The 27,672-nt window shown below is 39.3% G+C and overlaps 1 protein-coding gene across 2 annotated transcripts in view; it reads left to right on the plus strand.

Annotated features, from left to right (window-relative positions):
* The first annotated feature begins 11,513 nt into the window (after positions 1–11,513).
* STARD13 (StAR related lipid transfer domain containing 13) overlaps positions 11,514–27,672 on the plus strand; it is a 243,359-nt gene continuing 227,200 nt past the window's right edge. The window contains exon 1 of one of the 2 annotated variants that reach the window (XM_054627871.2): positions 11,514–12,413. In XM_054627871.2, coding sequence (XP_054483846.2) covers positions 11,658–12,413 — 756 coding nt within the window. In that variant the 5' untranslated portion in view covers positions 11,514–11,657. The remainder of the gene's footprint in view (positions 12,414–27,672) is intronic. The other variant, XM_077173795.1, reaches the window with a different exon arrangement.

The following is a 27,672-nucleotide window of genomic DNA, read 5'->3' on the forward strand; positions in this document are numbered from 1 at the left end:
GCCTTTCCTGGGGACCTCAATGGGAGACTCTGCGTCCCACACATGACTAGGCTCAGGCCAATCAGGATTCCCACCAGGCATACTTCTCTGCCTTTGCCTCTGCCCCCTGGGGTGCCACCAGCGGCAAGGAAGACCATCTTCGTGGCAGCAGGAGTATTCTTCAGGGAAGATGTCCTTGGACCTAGCCGCATACCTCCTCTTAAAGGCACGCCACCGTGACCCTCTGATTGCATCGGAACTACACGGGACCCTGATGGATTTCTGTCACTCCACATCCAAAATTTCTCCTTGAGATCTAAGCTTCCCATGCACCCCACTTTGAAAAATGCGGAACCATTCCTGCAAGTCCAATTCAATGATTCCCAAGTTGGTAGCTAAGGTCAGGATACGATCAGTCAATTCAAGCTCCTCCTCTAAACACTGAGCACACAGCCCCTTTGGCCTCTGTCCCCTTCTACAGTGAATCACAAAAACCCCTTGACAATATTCACACTCAAAGTGTACAAAAGGATAGCATACACAATCTGACAGTGTACAACTTATCTGCTCACTGTCAGTCATTTACAAGGATGTTGGAGCCTGATCTTCAAGGCCCTGGGAGAAAAGTGACCCTCCACTCGGGGGCTTCCTCCTGCTGTTCGACTTTCTTCACCCTAGACGTGTGCATCCAGCCTTTCTCCGCTGTCCAAATGGCTGTGTCTGTTGTGAGGAGCACAAGAAAAGGACCTTCCCAGTGAGGAGAGAGCAGCACCTCTTTCCACACTTTCACAAGCACTCTGTCACCTGGTTGGATTTTGTGAATAGTGAATCCCAGAGGAGCACTCTGGGCCACTATTCTCTGTTTTCAGAGTTCTTGCAAATTCTTGTTGATTGCAACCAGGTATGGTTGAATCTGACCATCCTCAAACCTGGGGTGTCCCACCAGCATTCCATGTCTATATGGCATTCCATATAACATTTCAAATGGTGAGAGCCCCGTCTTTCCCCTGACATTCTCTGAGTACCTTGCTCATGTTCTGCCCCTTTTACCACCTCCTGGATACCTTGAATGACCATATTTCTTAAATTTATCATTTTCTGCCTCCCCTTGTCTGTCTGGGCTTCCCAAGATGGCTTCTGGTTTGGCCACTGTTCCTCCCTGTCCCCGCCGTTCAGGTTTCATTTTTTCCAATCCTTGATCGCAGCTTGCCAGATCATGTCCCTCTCCTCATTGTTAAACAGTGATCATAAGATCGCTTGGAGATCCTCATAGGTGTATATGCTAGTCCCCAAAAACTCTCATCCAACCTCTCCGCCACTCCCAAAGGATCATCCATTAATTTTCCCATTTCCTTTTTGAACACCCTCACATCACTTGTGTTGATCAGGGTGTGTACATATCCAATCACCCCCGGAGCTGTCGGCACTACCCGTAAAGGGTAGATGCCAGGTTTTTCCTCCTCATCCCCACTTTCCCCCGTGGTCGCCCTCCTTGTTCACCGCCTTGTTCGACGTACCAGCGGAGGGACATCCCTAGAGACGTCTACCTTTTTCTCCTTGATTTTTGGAGACGCCAGCGGACATGGCTGCACTGCCGCCGCGTGGCCATGTGGGAAGGTAGATGCCACAGCCTGCTCCGGTGGCGGCAGCAGTGCGGTCGCCTGCGCCTGTGAAGCCCCCGCCTCGGGAGGCATCCCTGGCACCACTTGTGCCTGCGCGGGATCGGGCTGCTGCAGGGCCACAAGGTAAGGGGGTGGAAGATTTTCCAACAGTTCCCATTCCTTTCCCGCTTTTGCCGCGCGCCGGAGAGCTTGTATTGGGTATAGACCCAAACAAGCACACCTCCACATGTCGGCGTACTCGATTTCCTCAGGATCCCGCGGGCTGCAACCGGCCACATGGTCATACAACGACTCACAAGTCCAAGTTTCAAACATGCCGAATATCGGCCAGACCACGTATTTTCCGATCTCTCTCCCTCCCCGTTTTTGCATACAAAAATGGATCATATTCTCCTTGGACTTTCCCACCCTCCACGGGCTTTCATCCTGGTGTTCCAGCATCCACCCCAGGGAACTATCTCTTGGGATTTCTGGCAGAATTCTTTCGAGACCCTGGGAGGGTTTTTCCTGGGCTTTTCTCTGGAGTCTGCTCTTTCCCAACCCCATTTTCTCAAGAAGTGTTACGATTTTTCTTACCTTTTCTCATTTCACTGGGACGTCCATCATGGGTCCCGTCTTTCTCTCCGATGTTGGGTCTTCCAGCTCGCAAGAAGCCGCCAGCCTGACTCAGTCGAACAGTGAACCGCTCTGCCGACTTTTTGGGTTGATTTTTACCTGTTTCCTCCGGTTTCAGAAGGCAGACGGATTCCTGGAATTTTCCAGGCTCGTCTCTTCCCCCCTCCTGATCCCAACCGTGACTGGTTTTCCCCCTAGACTCCGTCCCTGCACCCTGGGTCTCGTGTGTTTGAAAAAGCCTTTCACTTCCCCCCTTGATCGATCACATCCCTCGCAGGATGGTGAAACTGCGATCGTGGGGTGCGCTCTCGCCTCGTGACAAAGTCATGTCTCACACATGCGTCTGGTCACGCTCCACTCCACCACACAATACTTATGGTTCCTTTTCCTGTGTGGATTTCTTCATGCATGTTGATTTTTCTGAGTGAAAAAAACCCCTCAGGTCTTGGAGATCTCTCTAGATTGTCCTGAGCTTGCTGAGAATTGGGCCCTTTATCTCCCTTGGCTGTGGGTCTGGTTGCGGCTCGCAACTCCGGTTGCAGCTCATGGCTCCCGTTGCGGCTCCTTGTGAATTTGATTGGTTTTTCAGAATCCAATCCCGCTCAGGCCTCTGAAATCAGCGGGGCACCCCCCGGGTGGGAAGGGGGTCCTGAACCTCAGTATCAAATCACTACGGGCTGTCACAAAATTGTTATAAATGATCAAATTGGGAGCCAAAGTTATAAGAAAATTTAGCAATGATTTATTAGATTGTCAGCAAAATAGAATTTCAACCTGAAATAAAAACCACCACAGCCAAGGCAGCGCCAACCCCAGGATCCACGCTGGGTGAACCTGGATCTGACCACCAAAAATGTCAGAGTCTCTCCCTCGGTTCACCCTGACTGCTTCACACAGCAAGCTTATATACAGCTTATTCTGCCTGAGGCAGAAATGACCAAATGTTCCTTTGTGTCCCTTCACATGCAGAACTGGGGCCATACATGTCCAGGGTTAGACAAAAGTCTGGTTCCAGGTGTCTGGATGCTGTCAGAGCACTCCGGAGAAGTCAGAGAAGTTGGTATTCACATGTAACAGGGTGACACCAGTGATCAGTGTAGTAGATGCAATCTTAGAGGTGCAAGATCACTCCTACATTCCAGGGAAGTCGGTGATTATCCCTCAGGAAAGTTCCATTCATACGTTAACAGACTTGATATTAAATCATCTGGGAACTAATTGAATAAAAATAAGGCTCTGCTTCCGGCTGGGGTGGTCAAAAGACATAGCTTGGATTTTACAATATTTTATACATAAATAGCATGAATTATCTCTACCATGTACTACAACCACTGTCCTGTGAGTTATTTTTCTCGCTGTACTTCACTCAGAAAGCAGCAAGAGAGACATATTTTTATGTGGTTTCTCCTGGAATGAGTGTAGTAGCTCCTGGTGGCTGCTGGGGCATCTCTTCCCCTGCACCAGGCTTTCACCCCTGTGTGGGCCATGGCCATGGTGGCAAGGACAGAGTGTGCTGAAGCAAGAGTCAAGGCTTCAAGATTACTTTGAGGATCAGGACCAGAACTTGAAATTGAACTTGTGGGTGTAAAGGAAGCCTGAAGCAGAAGCACTGCATTTAAGACTTACTGAAGGGTGTTTGAGCTGTTGGGGGGAATTTAATGGATTATGGGAAAATCAGAAGCTTGGAGTGGTATAGGGGGTTACTTAAGATTAGCTTTTTATCCCTGTTTAAGAGAACCCTTTTCAGAGGTAAAAGGGTACGTATTTCTAATGAAATGCAACTCTCTTCCATAAACAATATTAGCAAGAAGAGTTCATCCTATTAAAACAAGTGCTGATCTTAGTCACATAGCCTGATGAAGCCTCAGTCTCTTATGTTCTTTGTGTAAATTCAATCATGACAATTAGTAAATAAAACATTTTTTTATGGATGGTAGATGCAAAGTGATTAAAACAATGCTTTAGTGATAGAGAAATTTTTATTCCAGCCTACAACTCTTCTGCTGGCTGTGTGGTCATAGCAGATGCAAGTGTCCAATTCCATATTTGCGGATTGTGAATAATAATGGTTAAAACTGAAATTAATATGAACTGATACTTTCTCATGAAAGCACCAAAGACAGTGATATGTTTTTCTTTTTCAAAAAGGGAAATTAATTTAAAGAACTTAATTTCTTTCATTATAGGAGTCATGAACCATACAAAACGAGACCATGCCAGTTCCTGACCCTGTGAATGGCCAAAATAATTTTTGGCTGCTAGTTGGTGTCACACATTCAGCAGAGATTTCTCAGAAGGATATGTACAATTTTAGAAGACACTTGCAGGCTGAGAAAGATAATTTTTTGTTGATAAACAATTTTGAATAGAGAAGAGCTAAACAGAAAAAAAATCAAACTAAGCTGCTTGTTATTTACCTAACTTGTAGAGTGAGAAGTGGTTGTCTTACATCATTTCTCTTTTAGGAGCTGAAAAATAAAAAGATATTAATAGAACTGGGTTATGTAACTAAATGTTATCATTGATATCCTCCAATGTGAAAAAAAATTAGTCCTTCCAGCTTCTTTCCACTTCTGCAAAACAAAGATTAATTTCCAAAAAGTCCATTGAGCACCCCATGAATATGGGATGGATGAACTTGATGGAATTCACTTTAAAAGCTGAAGGAACAGGAAGGAGAAGCAGCTCATGCCTGTGCATCTTTGCTTGCAGAAAGGATGTTTCCTGACTTTGGTGTGGATTGGCAGCTTAGACAAAAACCTGGGATCTTACCAATGTGAAGCTCATCAGCCTAAGGGACACAGACTTTTTTTTTCCCTAGTTTTTTTCCCTAGAGGTTTACCCAGTGTTATTTTAAAAACATTTATCAGGTGTTGGTTCATTTGGAGCTTGTGTTTATGAACAGTGTCTATGTACGGCTGGCCATTCTTCCTGTTCCAGATTGATTGCACTGCCCATATAAAAACAAAGCCAAAGTATTCTAGGGCAATATCTTTACATCAGGTTTAATTTCTCAAGCAATTCAGAGTGTGATCTTAAATCACTCAAAATTGCCCTCTAAAAGCATGTAGTCCATCCAACATTCTCTGGCCAATATCTCATCAGGAGATTGATGTAAGACAAGGTACATGAGGCAGGACAGGGAATACAAAAGTAACACATTGAATGCAGTGGTAAAGGTGCCTATTGGGAGAAGGAAAGACAGATCTTACTCTTTGAAGACACTGTACTGCTGCTTACACATTCCTGCCATTTGGTTTTGCTCAGGATTGAAACCGTGCTATTCACAGACTGCACAGAGCAGACAGGTTTGCAAAATCAAGGCCCACTTTGTATAAACTAACTAGAAATAAACACTGCCCATGGATCTAAGCTCTTAGAAAGGGTAACAGTCATATTGCAGAGGGTATTTTCTCACTTTATTTGCAATTACCATGTGCTGTAAGGTGTCAATGACAGTGCCTTTGGAAATGCTGGTTTAGGCAGAAATACAATTGAGTCAGCATACTGGCAGGATGTTAGTGCCTGTGCTGGGTTAAACTCAGCCTCAGGCTCAGCTAATAGCACAAAGTGTGTCAACAACTCCTCTCATAGCAATCTTTCCTCCTATACACTGCAAGTAGGTCCAGCTGTAAATGAATTGCTGACATTGCTGTGCTTGTTAAGAGGCTGCTTGGAAAACGGCACATCTGCCACCATCAGTTGCACCTAAGACAAACATAAATGTAAGCACTACTAAATTAACAAAGTGTCTCTTTATTATTTTAGTTTATTGCATTTGAGAAGATATTTCACTTTCCTTGGCAATGAGAATGATCTTCTGACACAGTGGGGGTGGAAGCAGTGATGGCAAAGCTGGTAGGGGACAGACCTGGTAGTGCAACTGTCCTGGGATAATGGGCACTTCTTAATTGAGACAACCCTCACCAAACTGTCACATAAAGTAATTCCTGAAAAATGGTTGCTTCAAGATGTCGCTTCATTTGCTGACTGACTCATTCATAACTATGCCAAATTTTCCGCTGAATAAAATACTGCTTAACTTCAGTGAAGGCAATCAGGAGCATGAGGTGTAAGAGATACCAGCATCTCAGTGCCACCTCCTTCACTCGCTGAATTGAGTCAGAATGGAAGTAGATGTGGCAGCATCTGTGCCAAGATACACAAGTATCCCTCAAGGATATCTTAAGGTGAGAAATGTAATCTACAGCTACAAGCCTGAGTACATTAATACATCCATTACAAGAGTAGAAGGGTATTGCAGCATTTTCATTTTTGCTTTTTGCTCTGTTTAAAAGCAATATAAAGAAACAGTTCCAAAATTTAACTATAACTCCAGTGACAATACATCCTCCTCGTTTCCAGGTTAGATTTGCAAATAACTGATTTATAATCACAATCAGAGGCTCATGTGTCCAGTAACTTGCACTACAACATTTTGCAGCATATGCAAAAGTCTGTCTGCAAGCTATGATTCTATTAATATATATAAAAGGAAAGACTTGTAAAGCTTTGGCAGCAAATGTAGGTCTTGATGAAACATAGGCAAAAAATCATTAAAATTTGCAAGTGACATGGAAGCTAATTTTGGTACTGCTTTACAATGGCTTTATACTACATCAAAAGGCATTTTACTGCCTACCTTTTCAAAATCTGACAGCATCCAAACTCGAGCAGTGGGAACCTGACTCCAGGTGCTCCAGGTGATAAAGCAAAGCATGATGTTAAGGTCTGGCATAATGTGAAGAATGAGGTCATGCTGTATTTTTAGAAGTGCATGGTGATCCTATGAAGCATGCTTTTACTCTCTCTTTTTATTTTTTTCCTTCCCCTCTCCTTTTTTTCTGTCTTTCTCTGTGAATAATTCGGCCAATGCTTGCAGAAGGCTGTTTTCGCCCCAGGGATTCTCACACATACTTCTGTTGACAGAGTTCTTGTGCAGCGAGGAAGCTGAAATGTCTTTTGTTAAGGATCTGCTCACTTCTTTTTCTGTTCTGCCCCAATGCTTGGAGGATCCTTTGGCTACTCACACAGTTCCTGTTGTTACGCTTATGGAAATTACCTGAATTGAAAAATATGGGGTTACCTTGCAAAACAGGTAAAATAATCATCAAGAAAAAATCCTAATCTCGTCATTTTCTCTTAGTCTATGCATCTTGCATTCTCTTGCTTTGTTTGCTTAGTTTTTCAGGGGAATATTGTATAAGTCAATAGAAAATACTAAGCAAAGTCATTGTGAAAGGGAAAAAATGCACTAGGGCCTGAGAGGTAGAAACTTTTTATTTTAGATGAGTGGTGCACTGTTCCAGCCTAGATTAGGACTTGATTTGCTGGTATACTATGTCAGTTCAGATTTAAATTGAATTTAAATTGAAAAAATTACATATATTCACATGCTCTGTAATGTCAAAATACATAATGGGTATTGAAGTGGACTAATTTAAGCCATGTTTGAAAAGCTGTTTTAGGACACTTGCTGTTAGAGTAATGCTACAAAATAAATAATAATAATTTGATTTCAGGCAAAGGGGAGTCAAGCCAGTAGAGCATGATACACAGAAGTTGATCTGTGAGGCTTCACATACTCACTTGCGTGTGCCAGACCATATGAGAACTTCCCTTCCATGGCATGCTACTTTTGGCATATCAAAAATCTGTATTAATTTACTGCTAATTTGTAAGGAGTTTTAATTAATAAACAACATTCTATTTGTAAGTTTTAAACTCATGTGTGTGAACAGCTGAAGTTGCTACACTCAGATACGCATTTCACATTTAGCAAAAAAAAAAAAAAAAATCCCGTGTGTTGCTTTATAATGTTTTTGCTCTTACTAATGCTTCTTGGAGTCAGTTCTGGTTGGACAGTTACCTCTGAATTATCTTTTTAGTTGAAAAACCTACATATACTTTCATTATTCCACATCTTCATCTACACTAGCTTCTACCAGTAGAGCTAATGCTTCAGTATATATTTAGAATTACATATGCAGACGAAAGTAATCTCCCTATTTATAAAGCCTTGAAGACCTTTTCCAGAAAGATTACTAGTTTTCAGAACTTGTATGTGCATACATTCATCATTGTGGTGAGAATTACATTCTTTTGCAAGACTGTCTTAGAGGCCTTTTGTGACATGTACAGATTTAGTTCTGAATGTTCAGAGAACTCTGAGTTACAAATTTTGCTATGAGTAGGATTTCTAAATTCTCTGCTTTGCCAAGATTGCTCCATTTTTAGGAGCTAGAAATGTGTATGTGTCACTTTTTATAAATATGGAATTCAATATTATACATTAAAGTGTGGGGTTTTTCATAGTCATTGCTAGATTGAGTAAAAAGATAATGTTGCACAGGGTGAACAAGGGCAAACTGACATTCTTCTCACCACTTCCTCCTCAGAGATTTCTTGCCATACTTGCACAAAACCAGCCTGCTTCTGCATACTTGATTTGTTCCAGTCTCATCCCAGGAAAAATAAAGAGTACAATAGAATAGCAAATCCAGTAAACAGAAAAAGCTCTTTCATGATTTTTGCAATTAAACTGTAAGAATTACAGCTTTACATCATATCCTGTAAAAACCAAAACTCATTTGAGAGAAATAACTTAGCAAAGTTTTAAAAGAAGTTGGGTACTGATTGTAAATGCTAGTAATATAGAGTTATATAGAGAGATAGTGAAAAATATAATATTTTGGTTGATAATTCATGTTTGGGAGTCTAAAGCATCATCCTAAAGTACTAGAAATAAAAAATATATAATTCACTTTTCTTGGGCATGCCTACTGCAGAATTTGATGTACAAGGCAGAAACTGATACACAGGAAGTTCCACCCAAAAATGAGGTAGAACTTCTTTATTGTGTAATAACTTCTTTATTATTCTCTATTGTTCTAATCTCTGTGACTAGAACAGATTGCCAGGGAGGCAGCAGGGAGGTTGGGGAATCTCTCCCTCACTGTTGATATTCAACAAGTGTCTAGACACAATCCTGTGCCATGTGCTCCAGGATGGTCCTGCTTGTGAAGGGAGGTTGGACAAGATAACCCCCTCTGGTCCTCTCCAACCCCACCCAAACTGTTCTGTGATCCTGTGAATTTCTGTAACTGCTTCTGGAGCATTTTTTGCTAAATGTTTGGCTTATTACAGCAAAGATGTTACTATGAACACAGATGTGTATTTCTGCAGATGTCATCACAGCAAATCCTGCTTGGCAGCATTACCAAAACTAAATAGGGTCCAGGAATGGGCCAAGGATGGGAAGAAAGAGTGACAATAGGAAGGGGTGAAGACTGGGAAAGAGAGTCTCTGGAGGAGACCTGGAGACATGAACACTGCTTTTTCTGAGACTTTTTCTGGAACTACCATCAGCTGAAGAATGGGACAGCCACCAGCAGCAATGGCTGGTGAACACATCCACCCTCTCACCTGATGTGGGCAGCCAGGCCAAAGCTCCTTTTCTGCCCTTTGGGCAGACTGCTAGAGCAGGCAGAACTTTTTGGCTTACAGCTGGCTTTGTGTGGTGGGAGCATGGCTCCTTCCAGGCTGCTGGCTTGTCAGGGACTCAGAAGCAAAGGTGATGGTTCATAGCAAAGCACAGATAATAATCACCTGAAATGGCAAGAGGCCTTTCCACTGTGCCCACAATGTACAAGATATTGTGCAAAAAGTTAGTTATTCCAATCATTCCATCTAAATGTGGGAATGTGTTTCCTTTTTTGAAGACATTTTGCTCAACTAGTTCTCTCCTTTCTGGAACTGAAGTCAATTCTGTGTAGATGACTAACCTGAGGCACCTGAGAAAATGAGGAGTAGGTCTCTCATTCATGCATAGATAATGTAATCTATTATTATTGTGTACCACAGCTATGGGCTGAAATTCTTCTTGGCATTATTCGTCCCTCTAAAGGCTGGATGACTGATGTAAGCTTTTTGTCTAGACATCCTCTATAGTTTTGTATTAGGCAGTCAAGCCAGGATGGAGACTTCTCCCACATCAAAATAGGTAAACAAGATAAGTGAGAGCATTTACCTTCTGGAAGCATTTTTCTCTCTCCACTGACTCCAGCGGGAGGTTAGACAGTTTACAATAATGTCTGATGTTTAAATAGCTATCAATAGCTGAGAGGAGATCTACATAAACAGTATGTAGCTGCATGCTCACATCTATTACAGCTGCAGTTCGAATGACAAAGGCAATACAATAAATCCAAATTTTCTACATGTGTTACAGTATTCTTTCTATTACCAAAGGCATGCCTGTAACAGTAAAATAGACACTAACCAGCACTAAAATATGCCTAGCTGGTGTGCATTGCTCAGTTTATGGCACATGCAGTGACAGGCACATCACATGCCAGCATCTTACTTTGCTTGCTTCCCACTTTGACAGTCACAGTGCTGCCTTCTGACACATCTTCCTCATCATTGACAGGTTTGCCACATATATCAAAGGCTTAAGCTTCTCTTTTTATTTTGAAAAGCTTCTGTTCTGCTTTGCTCTCTCACAGATGGAGTACTGAAACAATCATTAAAATAAATACTACCAATATTCAATCTGTCACAAGAAGTAAATGACATGCATGGGTGAACAGAAGCTACTCAGTGATGCGAGATCAGTTCTTCAGCTGCTCCCTTCTCCCAGTGCATTGGAGGTGCCCTGCCTAGGTGTGAGCACGGGTGTTAAGACTTTCAAAGCAGACAAGGCCAACTCTGATGTAGTACTGAAGCTCTCTGTTATTCTTAGCCTCCTCCTTTTCCTTTTCAAATCTCTTGGAAATGGGCAGGTGCTGCACTGCACTGGCAATTCACTGAATTTGAGACAGAGAAAATCACACCTGTACTGACATATTCTTTTCTGTGTTTTCCCTGTGACATTTCCATGTGTTTTGTCCCTTAGTCTTCCCTATGGCATTTTAGTAGCTTTATCAGAGCAGTCTAAAAGTTGTCAGTGATTTAATAGACAATGAAAATACAGTGAATAGAGAGGCATGTTTAGATAACAAGCATATGTCTAACATCACTTTGAATGATTCTGAACTGCTGTGTCAATAACCAACTTAGAGTCATTAATTAAAAAACACTTTTGCATTTGCCCTTTCTCTCCTAGTCTATAAGCAAAACAAGTAAAAATTTTCATGTTTTAAATTCATTTAATCTGCATACATGAAATATTTTTGAAGAGGCACAAGTACATTTGAAATAAATTTGATATGGACATTCCAAGTTTCAGGGTTTCTTTTGCTGGAGTGCTCCATTGCAATCATGTTGTCATTAATTTTTTTTTTTTTTCAGAAGCTGAAAGGATTCAGATGTTTTAATATGAGAATCCAAGCATTAATAATGACTGTGTGATCATGGTTTTGGAAAACTAAGAATATACTTTCTGGTTACATATGCAGATATAAAGAAAAGCAAGAATGAAGTGATTTTGATCTCTGATGGATGAAACCCATTGGAATGGAAACTAACATCTATGAAGAAGAACAGGGCTCACCTTATCTTATATCTGCAAAGTGCCTGGGAACTCCAAAGGAAGCCAAGTATGAAGAATACCAAAGAAAGACAGAAAATCAGACAAGTCTATATGAATTTCAGAATTTTTTGCTGGAATCTGAGCCTAGCTTGCCATCTGTGTCATCCTTATTGGACCACAATGAGACATCCTTGCAACTTGGCATGGCTGCAGAGCGTGCCAGTGCCATCAACCAGCCTGAGACAAAGCACCTTTATGAAGAATTATCCTGTTCTACAAGGTACATGTCAAAGGAAGACCCTTTAAACCTTCCCATGTACACAGAATGGCCAGTGCTCCCAGGAAAAAATTTAGACAAGAAACCAGAAGCAAATTATGAGATCAGAGTCATAGAACACAAACCATGTGCTATCACATTTTCTGATTTTGAATTTTTATCGCATGAAGCTGGCGCTAAGCTCCATATTTGCAAGGCAGCAGAAGCAGATGATTTTTCTTCTGAAGAGGAAGAAGCAGATAACAGAGGTGATCATGACACATTTACAGAACTGCCACTGTATAAGGCATTTTTCAAAGGCCTTCAGAGAAGGAATGTTTCCCAAAGAAAGCAAGCTAAACATGAACTTACTAAATATCAGCACAACTGTCATTCAGAAGACTGCAATAATCATTCTGAAAAGGCATTGAAGGACCATGACAAAGAAGAAAAACAAATGGAGCTGGAGGTAATACAAGCTACTCTTTAGTTTCAAGTGTGTTTTAAATAAGTGGTGTCATTTAGGGTTGGTTATAGAAGGAAAAGAAGTTGTGTAAATTGTTATAGGGTTATAATTATTGTGAATCACAAAATTAAGAACCTAAACCTACAATAAAAGTGTACTAGTTTTTTTCATTAGACAAATCTTACTTCAGATTGACCACACTTCTTTTAGCCTGAACCTCAAACTTTGGGTTTCTGGTTTCTTTTTTATTTAAATGGGAACATTGGCTCCATTTCCTACATTCCTACAAGATCATATATCATGCCATGTACAGCACACAGTCTGAGGACTGTTCCAAAGGGATAGAGCTCACATTTAGTCTCAGAGCAGAATATATTTCTTCATGCTGAAAAATGGGCTTTTAGTGTGGTGGTACTGTAGCACTGAGCCACCTAACCCACAGCACTGTTTCCACTTAATAACTGTTTTCTGTACTAATATTTCATTAAAACAATATAGAGGACAAGTTAAAGAGTGGTACATAATAATTGGTTGGTTGGTTGGTTGGTTGGTTGGGTTTTTCTGGTTTTTTTTAATCTGTGGTGTTATATATCACGATATTCTATAGACCAGTGGCCAAAATGAAAACAGAAGTTTTCAGGACAAAATTTAAAACCCTGGGTAATAAAAATCATCCAACTATATACAACCTTTCCATAAAAAAAAAACAAAACAAATACAAAAACAAAACAACTTTGAATAAATTAACTTTGTTTATTGGAACGGGAGGAACAGAAGTCTCCTAGCTGAACTGTCACTAGCCTGGACAATAAGCATGGTTTCCCCCTGCTCACAGCTGGTGACAAACCAAATGACTGGAGCTAAACACATTTATCATTGAAGAAGTTCAGTTCTTGTACAAAATTAAGAAGTGACTCCAAATAGTGGGCAAAACCAAACCCTTAGAATTCCAATGTTCCTGACCTTGCAGCACAAACTGATCTTAACCTGCAGGTCAGGCATTACTTTCTGACCTCTCTTCTCCTTCCTCCATCTTTTAAAAGTTATTTTTCATGTAAATCTGCTCTATGCCTTGAAAACCAGGCTGTAGTCCTGTAGTCTTTTACCAATGTGTTTTATTTTACTCTGCCTGCAGTTGTCCTTTTTTCTTCTAGTGCTTATAACATAGAGTTGCTTCATTGATTTCTGATTAAATGAAGGGATTATAGTTTGGACTATAATGTCCATATTTACATCAAAACTATGGTGTAAATTACTTAATCGCTTCTCTCCTTTAGTACTAATATATCTCCAGTTTGGGGTGACTAATTATGCCCTTAAGTGAGTGGGAGTTTTGTGCTGTATTTCATACATATCCCAACTTCACTCCAGAAACCCATCAGCACACAAAGAAATAAGCCAGATTTTTAGAAATTCTTCTCAGCAGATAATATTAGAAGACCAAGGCCCAAAAATGGTTCCCAAACAGTGCAACTTTTGATGCAATACTGACCCTGATTCTCATGACACATGGTTTATTAAGTAATTGCATTGTTCTTCTAACCTAAGCCAAGTCTTACTTCCTCAGCTACTCAGAAACATTCACATTAATGAAAATAATATATCTCAAAATGGATGCACAACATCCTTTGGATTTTCTTTACTGAAGATCATTCCCATAGATAAAAGGGAGACACCAGGAGATGTTGTCATTTAGTTTATTTTATGTCTATGCCATAAAATAAACTCAAGGATGCAGCTTGTAGTGCAAAATAATGGATTATAAATTGCCAGACAAGCATCTGAAATTATCTAGTAAATCTCAGTAAATGTGTCAAAACATTTCAAAAACTGGATGTAATGTTGCAGTCCTGGTTTTGAGTTTTTTCTATGAAAATAAGTAGCATCGTTCAAGGAAAGCCTCCAAGAATTAAAAAAAAAATTAAAATAAATATTAAGATTGTCTTGTCTCTCAAATTTTAGCAGCAGTCATGCATTACTATGCAAACTGAAATCTCTCCCCATGACTCTGGTTGAAGCAAATGTATGTCACTGTCAAGTTATTTATTTCTATTGTTTAGAAATGGTGTTAGGGAGAAATGTCTTTCTAGTGGAAAGATATCAAATAAATAAAGACAGCATGAGGTAAAAATGCTGACAAGGGCAACTGGTATTGCTAAACCTTAAACTTATAATCATATAATAAACAGATTACTTTGGCCATACAGATACAAACAATCATATAGAGCACCCTGCACAAGATCCTGGCTAAATCCTTGCTACTGGAGTTCCCAGTGAAACTGTGTTTAAGATCTATCCTGCAGGGACACTCCTACCCAGATACACCTGTTACTGACTGCAAACCTCCTATTTGAGTTCTAGAAAGGAGGAAAAGCGGCCACCTTCTCCAAGAAAGAAGCGCTGGCCCTTGCAGGCAGTCACCACAAGCAGAGTCTCAATCTCCTCTTAAATAGTTGTTACACGCTCTTGGATTTCTTGTTTCATTGACAACTCTTGAACTTCTTGTTTCATTCTAATTAATAAGTAGAGAAAAACCTTTACGTGCACTGAGCAGTAAACAAGCAGAGGGAAGATGGAAAAAATTCAATTTGTGTATGCTGCCAACTCTGTCAAGTGGAAGAAACTGCTGAAAACAATTCATATAATGATGGCCTTTAAAAAAATGCTCTTTCTTCTTTTTCCAAAGGCTTCTCCCTCTTCTGAGTGGTACAAGATAAATGGTACTTCTGTTCAATTTATGAATTCAGCATGGTCCCCGAGTTTCCACCCTTACAGCAGTTCCACATATATTTCCTGTGCTCCTTATAAAATCTAAATTTGGGAATTTGTTTTTCTTTGTCAGGAGTCTGTCTGTAATCAGCAGTACATTTAATGCCCAATACAGTTCTGCCCAAACACTTAGGCTAATGTTGGACTAAATGTTCTTAGAGGTTCTTTCCAATCTAAATAATTTTATGATTATTTGGTTAGTTCTGACCAGAGATTCTTTTGCAGCTCTGAAGTGGCACCTTCAGCCATTTTTCCTTGCTTGTTTAACTTCAAGTCTTCATATCAAACTTGATATGGTGTTTGTGCACACAGCCAGCTCTGTGTCCAGGGGCAATAAATTATTCAGAATAGCTTCTGAAACATAACATTTTTCTAGATTGTCATTTCTTCAAACTATACTGAGCAGGACACAGCTGAAGACTACATTTAACCAGGAGCTACTATTCAACTTTCCATCCATAAACTTATCCTATCCTTACATAGCCTGAAAACAATATGTGTTACTTTCAGGAGTAACATTTCAGGGAAGTAAATAATTGAAGGTATTTGACAGATATTAGGCAATAAGAAACTATTATGAAATCATACCCTTGACAGTGTGAATTGTCATGGATCTTCCATCACCCCAGGGATTGTATACAAATCCTGCTAATATTGTTGGCTGCTGCAAAGAGACAAGCATAGTCCTACCAACATGGAAGCAAACTTAAATCCTTTCTGGGGCAATTTCAAATAGTTTCTTTGGGCATCCCATATTAGCAACTGGAACAGTCAAAAAGCTTTCTGTGATTGTCGACATTACTTAGGGCACCTAAGAGAGTTGTCACAGCTTCCTCTATTGTTTCTTGCTCCCTTGAGGCACAATGGGATGAGTCAGGAAAGCCAAGTGCTGGAAAGGAACTGCTTAGAGTAACCATTAGGACTGCTAGGTGCTCCAGCAGCCCCTCTGCAGCCTCCCTGTCTGCACTCATATTTACACCATGCCTCTTTCAACGCATTTAGGAAGTTTGTTTAAAGCACCATAATGCTTGTTTGTTTAAAGCACCATAATGATGGACTAATATTTGCATTGAATGTTACTGGGTCAAACAAAGAGTGAGATGCCACTCCCCAGGAGAGACAAGATGACCGAAACAGATAATTTAGGTAATTAAGGTAGCATTCACGATGAATATCTTTGTCAGGATTTGGCCTTCAGACTGTAAGTTCAAAGACTTTGGAGGAGACTGCACAGGCATGGGAGTGGCCAGTACAATGTCAGAGACAGCCTCTGTGTGCAGCTCTGTATTGTGTTAGCAGGGGAGCTGTGCCATCACCTTTCACCATCAGTAAATCTTCAAGGAAAAATGTAGTGTCATAAAGGAGGTTTGTGAAAGCTCCATTGTTTTTGACATTTAAAGCTAAGGCAACTGAACTCTGAAAATTACTTCAGAAAACAGACATTTACTGAAAAAACAAAAAAGGATGATCAGTTTATCTTTCCCTGATTATTCACTTACTGTCATTGATTTCCTTGTTCCATCCTTGTACTACAGTTAGGTAAATTTTATCCTCATTACTCATTGCCAAATGAAAAGTTTGACAATTATTGCATCGGCTTAAATCACAAGATTTAGACTGAAATAATTTGCTGAAATGCAATATGGAAGTTTCCATAGCATCTGTTCCTCATCTTGCCTGCTTGATTCAGCCCAGGATGCAGTTGGCTTTCTGGGCTGTGAGCACACCCTGCGGTTCATGTCCTGCTTTTCCTCTACAAAAACCTCTGAGCTCTTCTCTTCTCAATGAGTTCCTCTCCCAGTCTGTGCTCGTGTCTGGGATGGCCCCAACAGGTGCAGCCCCTTGGACTTGTTGGACCTCATGAGGTTCTTGTGGGCCCACTTCTCAGGTTTGTCCAGGTCCCTCTGGATGGAATCCTGTCCTTCTGTTATGTCAACTGTGCTGCTCAGCTTTGTGTCATCTGAAAACTCACTGAGGGTGCACTCGATCCCACTGTCAATGTGAGTCTTCTCCCGTCAGTTGTTGCAGTCACAAGAAGAGGAGATGAATCCCATATAATTTATTCAAAAGCCATAGTCCTTAAAGTCAATTATCATTCCTTAAAATATATGTATCCTTCTGTGTGACTTGTCAATATTTTAATCAAGTAATCATACCCTATGAGAAAGGAATCAGAAAGTTTTGAGTCTTTGACAATGAATCTGACCTGGCAGTGTACCCAGGTGGCCAAGAAGGCCAATGGCATCCTGGCCTGTATTAGTAATAGTGTGGCCAGCAGGAGCAGGGCAATGACTGTACCCCTGTACTCAGCACTGGTGAGGCCACACCTCAAATCTGGTGTTCAGTTCTGGGCCCCTCATTACAAGAAGAACATTGAGAGGCTGGAGCATGTCCAGAGGAGGACAATGGAGCTGTGGAAGGGTCTGGAGCACAAGTCTGATGAGGAGCAACTGATGGAGCTGGGGGTGTTTAGCCTGGAGTAAAGGAGGCTCAGGGGACACTTCATCACTTTACAAGCACCCAGAAGGAGGGTGTAGTGAGGTGGGGGTCAGTCTCTTCTGGCATGTCTCAAGTGGAAGGACGAGAGGAAATGGCCCTAAATTGTGCCAGGAGAGGATCAGATTAGACATTATAAAAATAATTCACCCAAAGAGTGGTTAAGCATTGGAACAACATGCCCAGGGAGGTAGTAGAGTCACCATCTCTGGGAGTGTTCAAGAGACATCTGGATGTGATTCTTGGGGATATGGTTTAGGGGTGATTATGGTGGTGCTGGGTTGCTGGTTGGCCTAGATGATCTTGAGGGTATCTTCCAACCTTAATGACTCTGTGATCCTGTGAATTTTCATTATTCAGATTACATTGAGTTCATTCAATTTAAACGATCAAAACAGAGCAGCAGTCAAGCCTACATCTGTGATCAGGTACTTTACAGCTGCCAAAGTAAGCTTCCTACCCTCGTACTTGGGTGGCTTACACTCTGCTCAGTGCCTTGCTTAGCCACTCTGAAGCACTTTTCTGAGAGGTACTATTCTGTTTTCATTAACAAGGCAGTGGAACTTAGGTGGAATTCAAGCTATCTGAAAATTGCCCTGCAATAGTACCTCCTTCTCTAATTCAGTTGTACAGGAGCATAAACTAGAGAGGAACATATTAGAGTAAAGTACAAATTCCTACTCTCATTCCTCCCATACTTTGGAAGTTTGGACTTCATTCTACCCTATGAAACTGAGACTCCAAAGCTAGAGGAGGAGAATGGTTGCAAACTTGTGATGACTTCTTCATGAGGAATAATACAGTTATTATCTCCTTTCAGTCATCTTCTGCAGACACTGGAAATCTACCCAGGTAGGAGAGCTGAGCACTGAAATAACAATACCCAGGGAGAACAGGCTATGAAATCAGGGGGAGAGAAATGGGAAATCACTTCTCTAAGAAAGGAGTCATGCACTAAGCTTTACACATTCTAATTTCCTTTGTGTGTCTGTAAGATTTGTACTTTCTGTATTTCAGTGGCATTTTCTTGAGAGCTGATAGATAAGGACACAGTGACTCAAACTTTGCAAGTTTTTCAGTGTTTATGCTTCTTTCCTGCCTGCTCGGAAAAGGAGTTGGAGAACTCCTGATTGCTTTAGCAGTGATGCATTATTGTCAGTCAATAAATAATCACAATCAGCTCTTTACTATTAAGAGTCAGATAAATGCTGGCTTAGGGACTTTAATTATTAAGTTCATGAAAGGATTTTTTATTAGCATCACAAATTTGAAGGACTAATGGTGAATATAGCATTTTGCATTAAGTACTTTTTTCTGTCACCTCACTATTCCTAAGTGTGACTATTTCTCATTATAATGTGGCATTTGTTGTGTCCTGCTTGTTGTGGACATTAGCTACATGACTGTTTCTACTGAGAAATTATAGGAACTTTGGAAAATAACAGTAAATTATAAGAAGAATAGTAATTTAAGGATACGCTTAAAAATCGTACTGAAAAGAATTGGTATATTGAAATTATGTAGGAGAACATGTAGATGCTATCAAAATTACTGCCCTTCATCTCTCCAGCATACTTGCATGCTGCTTGCCAGTTTTAATAAGCATGCATCACTCAGTGTTGATTAACATAGAATTAAGAAATAGAAGTGTATATGGCCCTAGAAAAGATACACTACTTGCCATTAGCAGATACACTTATTTTAAATCACAAGATCATCTTTGGCAGGCATCAGTGGCTATAGGGTTGAGGTTGGAGAAAGGATGCACTCTGGTTTTTTTTAGAAGGCATCCCACAGACTATTCTGAGCGGTCCCTTTCAGCTTGGGCTCTGCCAAAACCCTCCTGGGGAAAAGTTGTAATATGAGGGGACACAACCTGTTCTTTATCAAAAGCAGAGCTGATAAACAAATCTCCATGTTATGGCGTGACTAAAGCTCAAAAAAATCAGAGGGCTGCATTGCAGTTGATTCTTCTGTTCTTCTGCAGTTTGCTGAACACCATCACTCTAAAAATGTGTAGGATATAGTATAAATTACTGACATAGTGAGAGTCTGAGAAAACTGGATAAACTAATGAAGAAAATTGGATAATTAGTCAAAAGGACAACTCATCTTGACTTTCAAATTCCTTTAGAAAATTCACAAAGTGCATTTCAACTTGGTATTGAATTAGGTTATACATATATTTTATATATATAATATATATGTTACAGAAGGTGAGATTACTGAGTTACCTTGCAGAGTGTGAAACCCTTGGGCTGTTCAAGTTAATGTGTAGACCTTTATAGCTGTCCTTCCAAGAGGATACTGAACTGCCAATGAATTTTGTTGCACAGCCTCACCAAAGCCCATGCACACACACTAAAAGACCCCACAAAACAGCATTTTGGGAACCCCTGCTTTAGTGTGTTCAAGAGCATTAGTGCACTGTTTATTGTTTATATTTATTATTGTTGTTTTTATTTATCTGTAAAGCTTCAGAAGACTAAACAGTTAACACAACAGATATTTTATACTAAAGGGGGAACATATTCACTACTTGTGAGTTATGTTTTTTTTCAAATATTGACTACTTTATTTGTTGTGTATTTGAATATTTTAGAATCGTAAGGTCACCTCAGGAAAAAGCAATATTACTACTGGTCTTGCCAGAAAACATAAAAAAAGATTAGGTGCTTATGGTTGCACTGGGACCATAAAATAAAAGAGGTGTTTTAAGATTCTTCTTGAAAAGTATCTCAAAATATCTGGAACCTGTGTAATGTGAGCCCATTCAAATATTTCATGTATCCCTACAGAAGGAGAGAAAAAGTCAACAAAAAATATGACCTAAGTCAAGGCTGTGATGAACAACATTCCTCTGTCAGAGCATGGGAAGAGGCACCTGTGAGAATTACAGACTGAGTCTTAGGTGCAGGGAACCAGAAGAAGCATGTGGAAATCTGTTAATCTGCTTTACACTGAAATTAGGATATTTCTTCGAGGAACAGATGGAGACACTGGATAAACTGTGGGACGGGCAGTAAGCAGAACTTTTGAGATCAGAAACTTGCACAAAAGATGAGGAGACCAGGGAAAGGTTGCATTTTAAAGCTAGTTTGGCTGACAAACCAGGATTCGGTATGCTTTTCAAGTCAGCCAATAGAACTGCAGTACAGCAGAGGAGAAAAAAATAACCAACCAAACAAAAAAAACAGAAAGACACAGAACTTTACTGCATCAACAACCTCGCAAAGTATATTTTGTAATATGTAAAAGTTCTTGAAAGGGATTAAGAAAAATGAGTTACAGATTTCTTCATACACAGAAGTCCCACTGGAAGATTGTCGCACTTCCTATAAGGCATTTAGGTGCTTTTGAAACTTCTTTCTAGGTAACATAGGTCCAGTTAATGAAAATCAGACTCTAGTGATACAGCTAGGATCCCTCTGTCCTTCTTGGCATGAAATTTTAATAAAGTAATGTTAGCTTGATATTGTAACAGACATATTTCTTTGGTAGGGCCATGGGACCCCAACTGGTATGATCTGACTTGCTAAGGGATCTACGAGCACTTTGGTACCGCCACATTGCAGGCTACCACACAACCAGAAATCTGTGTGAACACTGAGATCCATGACTGAACCCAATTTAGAGACACATTTAAAAAAATTTAAATGTCGTGAATTTATTGAGAGTTGACAGATCTGAGATTTCATTTTACGGCATTCTTCTGTGGTTACTTTCTACAGGAAAGTGTCCTAAGCCTCAAGCCTTTCCTTAACAATCTCTCCAAGTATAGAGTATTACAAATTGTAATAAAAATGGAAACAGATTATTCTTTCTATCCAAGCTTTTGTACAAACTGATGCTCTTGTAAAACTCTCGCCCAGTTTTGAATTATCTCAGAGCTAAGACTTTTGCAGTGCAGAGAAGGAAAATCTCCTCTGAATTAGCTTGGAGTTCTCCTGAAATAAATCAGACAGGGCATTGAAGTCTATGTCTGCATTTGAAATATTTTTTATTCCAGAAAATTAACTTCAGTAAAATCTCACCAGGTTTTTACATTGTATTACTGGGCTCTCTTTGTGTGCTTTCTATGGACTCTGAAGTTCTTTGGCATTTAGTTATCAATCCAATTTTTCAAAGATCAGGTCTAGAATAGGTAATGTTTTAGCATCACAGATTTAACAGCTCATTTCTAATGTATGTGCAGAGAAACTTTGTTTGGCTTTAATCCAATCTTTGTGATGAAGCAATTAGTGATATGGTAGATAAATTACCGTAAGGTTTGCAGTTACTATTTATTGTTTCTATTCAAGCAGTATAAGGGTGACACTTCAGTATTTACATAATGAGGATTTTTCACCGTGGCAAAAACCTTGGCAGTTAGTCTGGGGTCTGATTTACTTAAACCAAAATGTAAGAAAAGTTGCTAAACCTGCCAAGAAAGAACAGAACAGAACACTTCAACTTGTATGTATTTTATTTTTTACGATGTTCACCACATATCAAGATCAAGAGAAAAGTACACAAAGCCAGTAACTAGAAGCAAGAATATACAGGCTGCCTTTTATTAACATGCCAAGATAGGTGCCTAAACTGAGGGGAAGTGGAGTACCAAGAATTTGTGCAACTAAGGATCTAAACTCTGAGAGTTTACCTCAAGTTGTACTTTAATCTGCTGTGTTGCAGATTTTTCCAGAATATTACAAATAACTAGTGATACATGGAAAAATTTCATGTTTGTGAGATAAAAGATTATTAAACTAAAAAAGATTACCCCTGGAAGACAGAAACATTCCAAAGACCCTGAGGCTTTTTTTAAAATAAAAGTTGCAATACTACGATGCATTTCTAATGCAAGGGGGCTATCAAGATATCCCTCTGTTTTGTGTTTTGTTTAGAACAGATCAAGTGTTATCTTGAATTGTCCAAGCCTTGTCTTGGGGGACACATAATGCCACTGATGCTAAAAAAAAAAAAAAAAAATTGAAAGAGAGAAATGAGATTAAGAAGCCTTAAGTGGGAAACCCCCAGTATTCCAAGCAAGCAGAGACAAACTCAGGTCTTTCTGAAATAAAGGCAAAAACAAATTATAGAAGTTCAGAAAATGCTTTTGAAACCAAACTTTTCAGACATGACAAAGCTTGCATTTTGCATGTGAATGACAGACAGCAAACTCTAAAATTGCCACTTCTTCAAGTAAAAGAATTTACCATGAATACGAACGAAAAATAATAGCAAACTTTAAAATAGTTAGAATTGCTATAAATTGGAATGTATACATTCAGAGTTTTTATCTCTGATCATCTTTTCCTGTGTGCAATGTTTCCAGTTTTGTAAAAAGTTCTTAAGAAGATGAATTTAAGTTGCATTAAACAGAATGAAGATATCTAAGTTAAAATAATAATAAAAAAGACTAGGCCTTCCTGATGGGTGCTTTTTTCTTATTTGGAAATTGTGTTCAAATGGTTGCAAATGCTAAGGAGTGCTCACACAATCACCTTGGAAGACACAGCATTTAATTCTAACATAAATTAAAAGGAATTTGTAAGAGTGGCAAGTATGGTTGAAAACTGTACAAATTTGAGAAGGACCATTTGGTTTATGCATCCAATTTAAAATTGGCAGTATATATCAAAAACCCCAACCTCCTAAGTATAGCATGAAAAATAAAAGCATTCCATTTTGCAAAGGAAGTAATTATTTTTAAATTTGGGGTTACTTTAGTTCAGAAAAAAACTCCCCAAAGATTCAAAATTCTCCATGACAGTGAAAAATTCCTTACCCCGGCTGTGATATGTCAGGAGCCTCCAGCAGCATGCTAGGTGGGCTACTAAGGAGCTTTGCAGGTACAGGTATTTTACCCAGAGGAAAGCTGTCAAAATTAAGCTGTCTTTAAAAGGTAATTCAAGTCGATGCATTGACAAATATCAATTAAAAGAAAAGAAAATCACTTGTCATGTAAGATCTGAAATTGCTATCACTTTGGCATTTTAAATTTTAAATTCAAATATATGTTGGGTGGGCTGCAACCAGGCCGGTTTCTACATTGTCTAAGCAGGGTTTTTCCACCAGGGCTAAACTGTACACTGATCAGTTTATGCACATTTTCCCATTTAAGAGTTGTCTAGACCAATTCCCTTTGGAATTGTTTTGGGGTTTTAGGTTTTAGCTTGTTGTTTGGGTTTTTGGGATTTTTTTATGGATGGCAATATCATATTGGGACTATAGAGAGGTGAGCAGGATTAGAGAGCAATTGGGAGAACTTGTAAATTTTTTAAGTTCCTCAAGCGTTACATTAAGACAGTGTGCTAAAATACAAACTATGATCCTTCCAGCTTTTATCCTGGCATGTTTGGATATACCCCAGGTGCGCATAAAGCTTTCCTCTCAAGGATATCTAGAGATCTTCCTAAACCTGCAGATCTTGCAATTCTACATTATACTGCATTTTGCTAGCAAGATTTTGCTTATTATTGCTACTGTTAAGTATCCTGCATTTCAAAATACACTCACTAGAAGTATGTAACTGGAGAAACTAGCTGAAATCCTTGAATTAGCCTAGGAATTGTTTGGTTTCAGTTATTTGCAGAGTTATACCAATAGATCTCTTTATGTGGATTTTTGTGGTTGATGGGGTTTTTCTAAAATATGCCATATCACAGGGAACTGAAATATTTGTGAATAGAATTATCACTGCTGGTAATCATCCCATAGCAGGGGGATTTTTTGTTCTTTCTTGTAATTCTCCTAGTAATTCCAAAGAGCAATATTTTCCTGCTCTTTTTAATAACTATTACTTTTATAAATAAAGCTTACCAAATACCTTAACAAGGATAAACAGAATTTTTGAATGCTTTCAGTTAAGGTACTTAACAAAGAGCCAGGCAAATACAGATAAAACTGAAGCGCTCCAAAATACAAGTTATGCTAGAACTGGCAGTCAGTAACAGTCAGGCTAACTCTTGGTAAGTGAAACCCCGGGACAGGCTCATGTTTTCAGCTTCACCTGCCTCAGAACTTCTTGAGTGCATTTGTATTTTGAAGATTTTGCAGAACTTTTGTATATTTTTAAAGCAGTTGCTACAGATCATTGTTGTCCCTCAACCCTTCGTATTCCAGGAGATGATGTTTGAAGCAAGGGACAGGGAACATGCCTGAACCTTAAAGTTCTGATAACAGTAGTTTTTCCTATTTAGTGACCATCATACTCTTACAGCAAGACAGAATTTTTTGATCTCCAGGCCTCATTTTCCTACCTATGTGTTATACAAAAACACTAACGTGGTATAAGCAATATGTTTACAAGCTGTGGGAACACATAAACTATTCTTTTCCTTCAGGAACAATGCCTAAGGCTGCTTTATCAAAGCACCTTTTCTTCAAAAATTGAGATCAAACTGATTTGTTTAACAGAAAGTGGTTTAGGTTTTTTTAGTGAGCTATCTTCTTCCCAAGTTAAAAAGGACATGCTAAAATATATAGTCATTATTTTGTTTCTGTTTGTGACTAAAAGAGTCACAAAAGAGTCTTCATAAAGTAAGATGTTCAGGGGCAGCAAAATATTATGCAGTCAGTATTATACATATATGCACTCACCATATGCAGTCAGTATTATGTGGTAATAGTAATACAACATTTACTTCACAACATTTACTTTTTTATTTTTTAATTCTAGCAAGACAGGGCTTCAGCTGTTTACAGATATCATTAATAAGTACAAATACCATGAACAGTTAAAGTTCTGGAAGTTGTTTTGATCACTCACATGGTATTTATGTATTTCTTCTGAAAGAAGAAATGTAGTTCAAATTCTGAACACTTTAGGTACATAACTAGCATTAATAATTAACAATATAAAACTACACACTACATTAATAAGGGATGACTGTTCTTGTGCATAATGTGATTATCTTAATTCAGCTTTAAAATTCTGCCCAACTCCTTCAACTTCTTAGTTTCTATATTTTCATGGCTATTCTTGTCATTTAGAGAAAAAAAAAAAGCATAAACCACAGCAGATTATTATAGTAACACACCTGATGCTGTAGCTTTTAGCATAGTCAGGTAGCAGAAATAGATACTTCAGTTTATCAAACAGAAGATGGCAAAAAATTCCCAAGCAGAGACACAGAGAAGTGACTTGCAAGACATGTCCCAAGTACAGCCAATGGCTTGTTCAGGATGTTATGTGTAAGACCCTTTGCTTCTTCAGGTTAAAAGCTTTTGCCAGTTTTACTAGGCAGGGAGGAATGAAATCTGATCTCTGCAGTTTAGGTGATTAATTCTCTGACACTCAGATATTTAAATATCTATGGTTCCTGATCATCCATGGGGGCTGCTGGAGTAGGCTGCAGCTCTTATAATTTTCTTCCAGAAAAACTGGGAATGTAGGAGGAAGACCAGAAGGAGTGAAAGTGGGCATGGAGTACAGCACATCCTGCCTTAACACAGAGTTAAGACATCAGCAGAATATTATCTGGATCTGGGTGTTAGGGAATGTATCCAGTTTCCACGCTATAGAGAAAGCAGGCTGTCAAATGAAGCACATAAATTTCTTACACAGTTGAGGAAAAGACACTGATGTCTTTGAAGAGCTCCAGAGGGAGATCCCATCTGATTAAGTGCAGGCATTTAAGAAAGTTAAGACAATGAAAAAAAAATTTGCCTCCTTACTCATCGTTCTCACTTCCAAAAATGTATACAAGGAGATTTATTTGTTGCTCTGATCAGTGTCCTTATGTCACTTTGACAAGCTTCTTATAATTGAAACGCTACAACCAAAGCCTGTTCAAAACAAGGGGAGACAAAACATTAAAATTGAGCAATGTACATGTACCATAAATTATACCTGGAGTTAGTTTTATCTAGTCACCAAGCATAATGGTATTTCTGATTTCAAACTTACTCCCACCTCCCTTTAACTCTGGCCAACTCAAAACTTAAAAAAATATATAATGTATTGTTTGTGTTACACTGTAATTTTAGTTACAGAGGTATTTTGTTTCCTTCCTCATTCCCAATGATGGGTTTTTTTCCAGAAAAGATTTTCAAAAATTGCACTCATCTGCCGCAATTTTGCCACAAAAAATAATTTTCTTTCAATGTTTTTTAATCCACTATTCCTCCCTGCCTAACATCCAGAAAGGGACTAACTAAATCCCTGTCTTGATCCTTGGCCACAAGAGACAGGCACCTAATGAAGTTCACTGCACTCCCTGAGTGCTCTGCAAGGAGCAACCTGGCAAGGCTGACACCTAAACAGAAGCTATTGAGAAATCCCTTTGCTGATTATGAAAGAATAAAAGAGCATATGACATGAATGATACAAATCCTATAAAATCAGCAAACAAGCTCTGAACAACCCTTGTAATGTATTTTTCTTCAGTTTCTTGATCAGGGACTAATTGCTCTTCATGAGGAGAAAAAAAAGGTCATTTATAAAATCAAGCATCTCAGGATAGGAAGTGAAAATTTATTGTCCTACTGTTTCTACAGAATTCACCCCATGATGATTATCTCAGAAAAGTAATTAATTGTTCCAAAATGTTTTTCAGATTTAAGATTACCATCCTGACATTCTGCAGAATTAATGCCTCCTGCCTCACCCCTTCCAGGACCTCCTGTTGCCCAAACTATTTCACACCTCTCACTGCTTTCCATCATACTCTAGTCCTTTCCTATTCTTGTATTATTTCCAGTTCCTACTTCCCACTATTTTCCCAACACTGCCAATGTCTTCTCTAGTTCCTTTCCCCCAGAATGCCCCTAGCACCCCCCTCCATGACTCTGGCAAGTGACTAACAATATGTGCTTTACCTAGTGGTAACTTCCCACTAGGTGTGCAAATTAGCACACATAAATAAGTTAATCAGCAGCTATTAAAAAATTATACTGTGTTTTATCTCATCCTTAGTTTTATAGTGGGCCATCACTTTTGTCTCTTGTACAGTCAAAATTTTAATTCAACTTGGTTGTCCCTGATATTTCTTCCCATATTCCAAACTGGCTT

The sequence above is a fragment of the Agelaius phoeniceus genome, chromosome 2 (assembly GCF_051311805.1).
Source record: "Agelaius phoeniceus isolate bAgePho1 chromosome 2, bAgePho1.hap1, whole genome shotgun sequence".
Classification (NCBI taxonomy): domain Eukaryota; kingdom Metazoa; phylum Chordata; class Aves; order Passeriformes; family Icteridae; genus Agelaius; species Agelaius phoeniceus.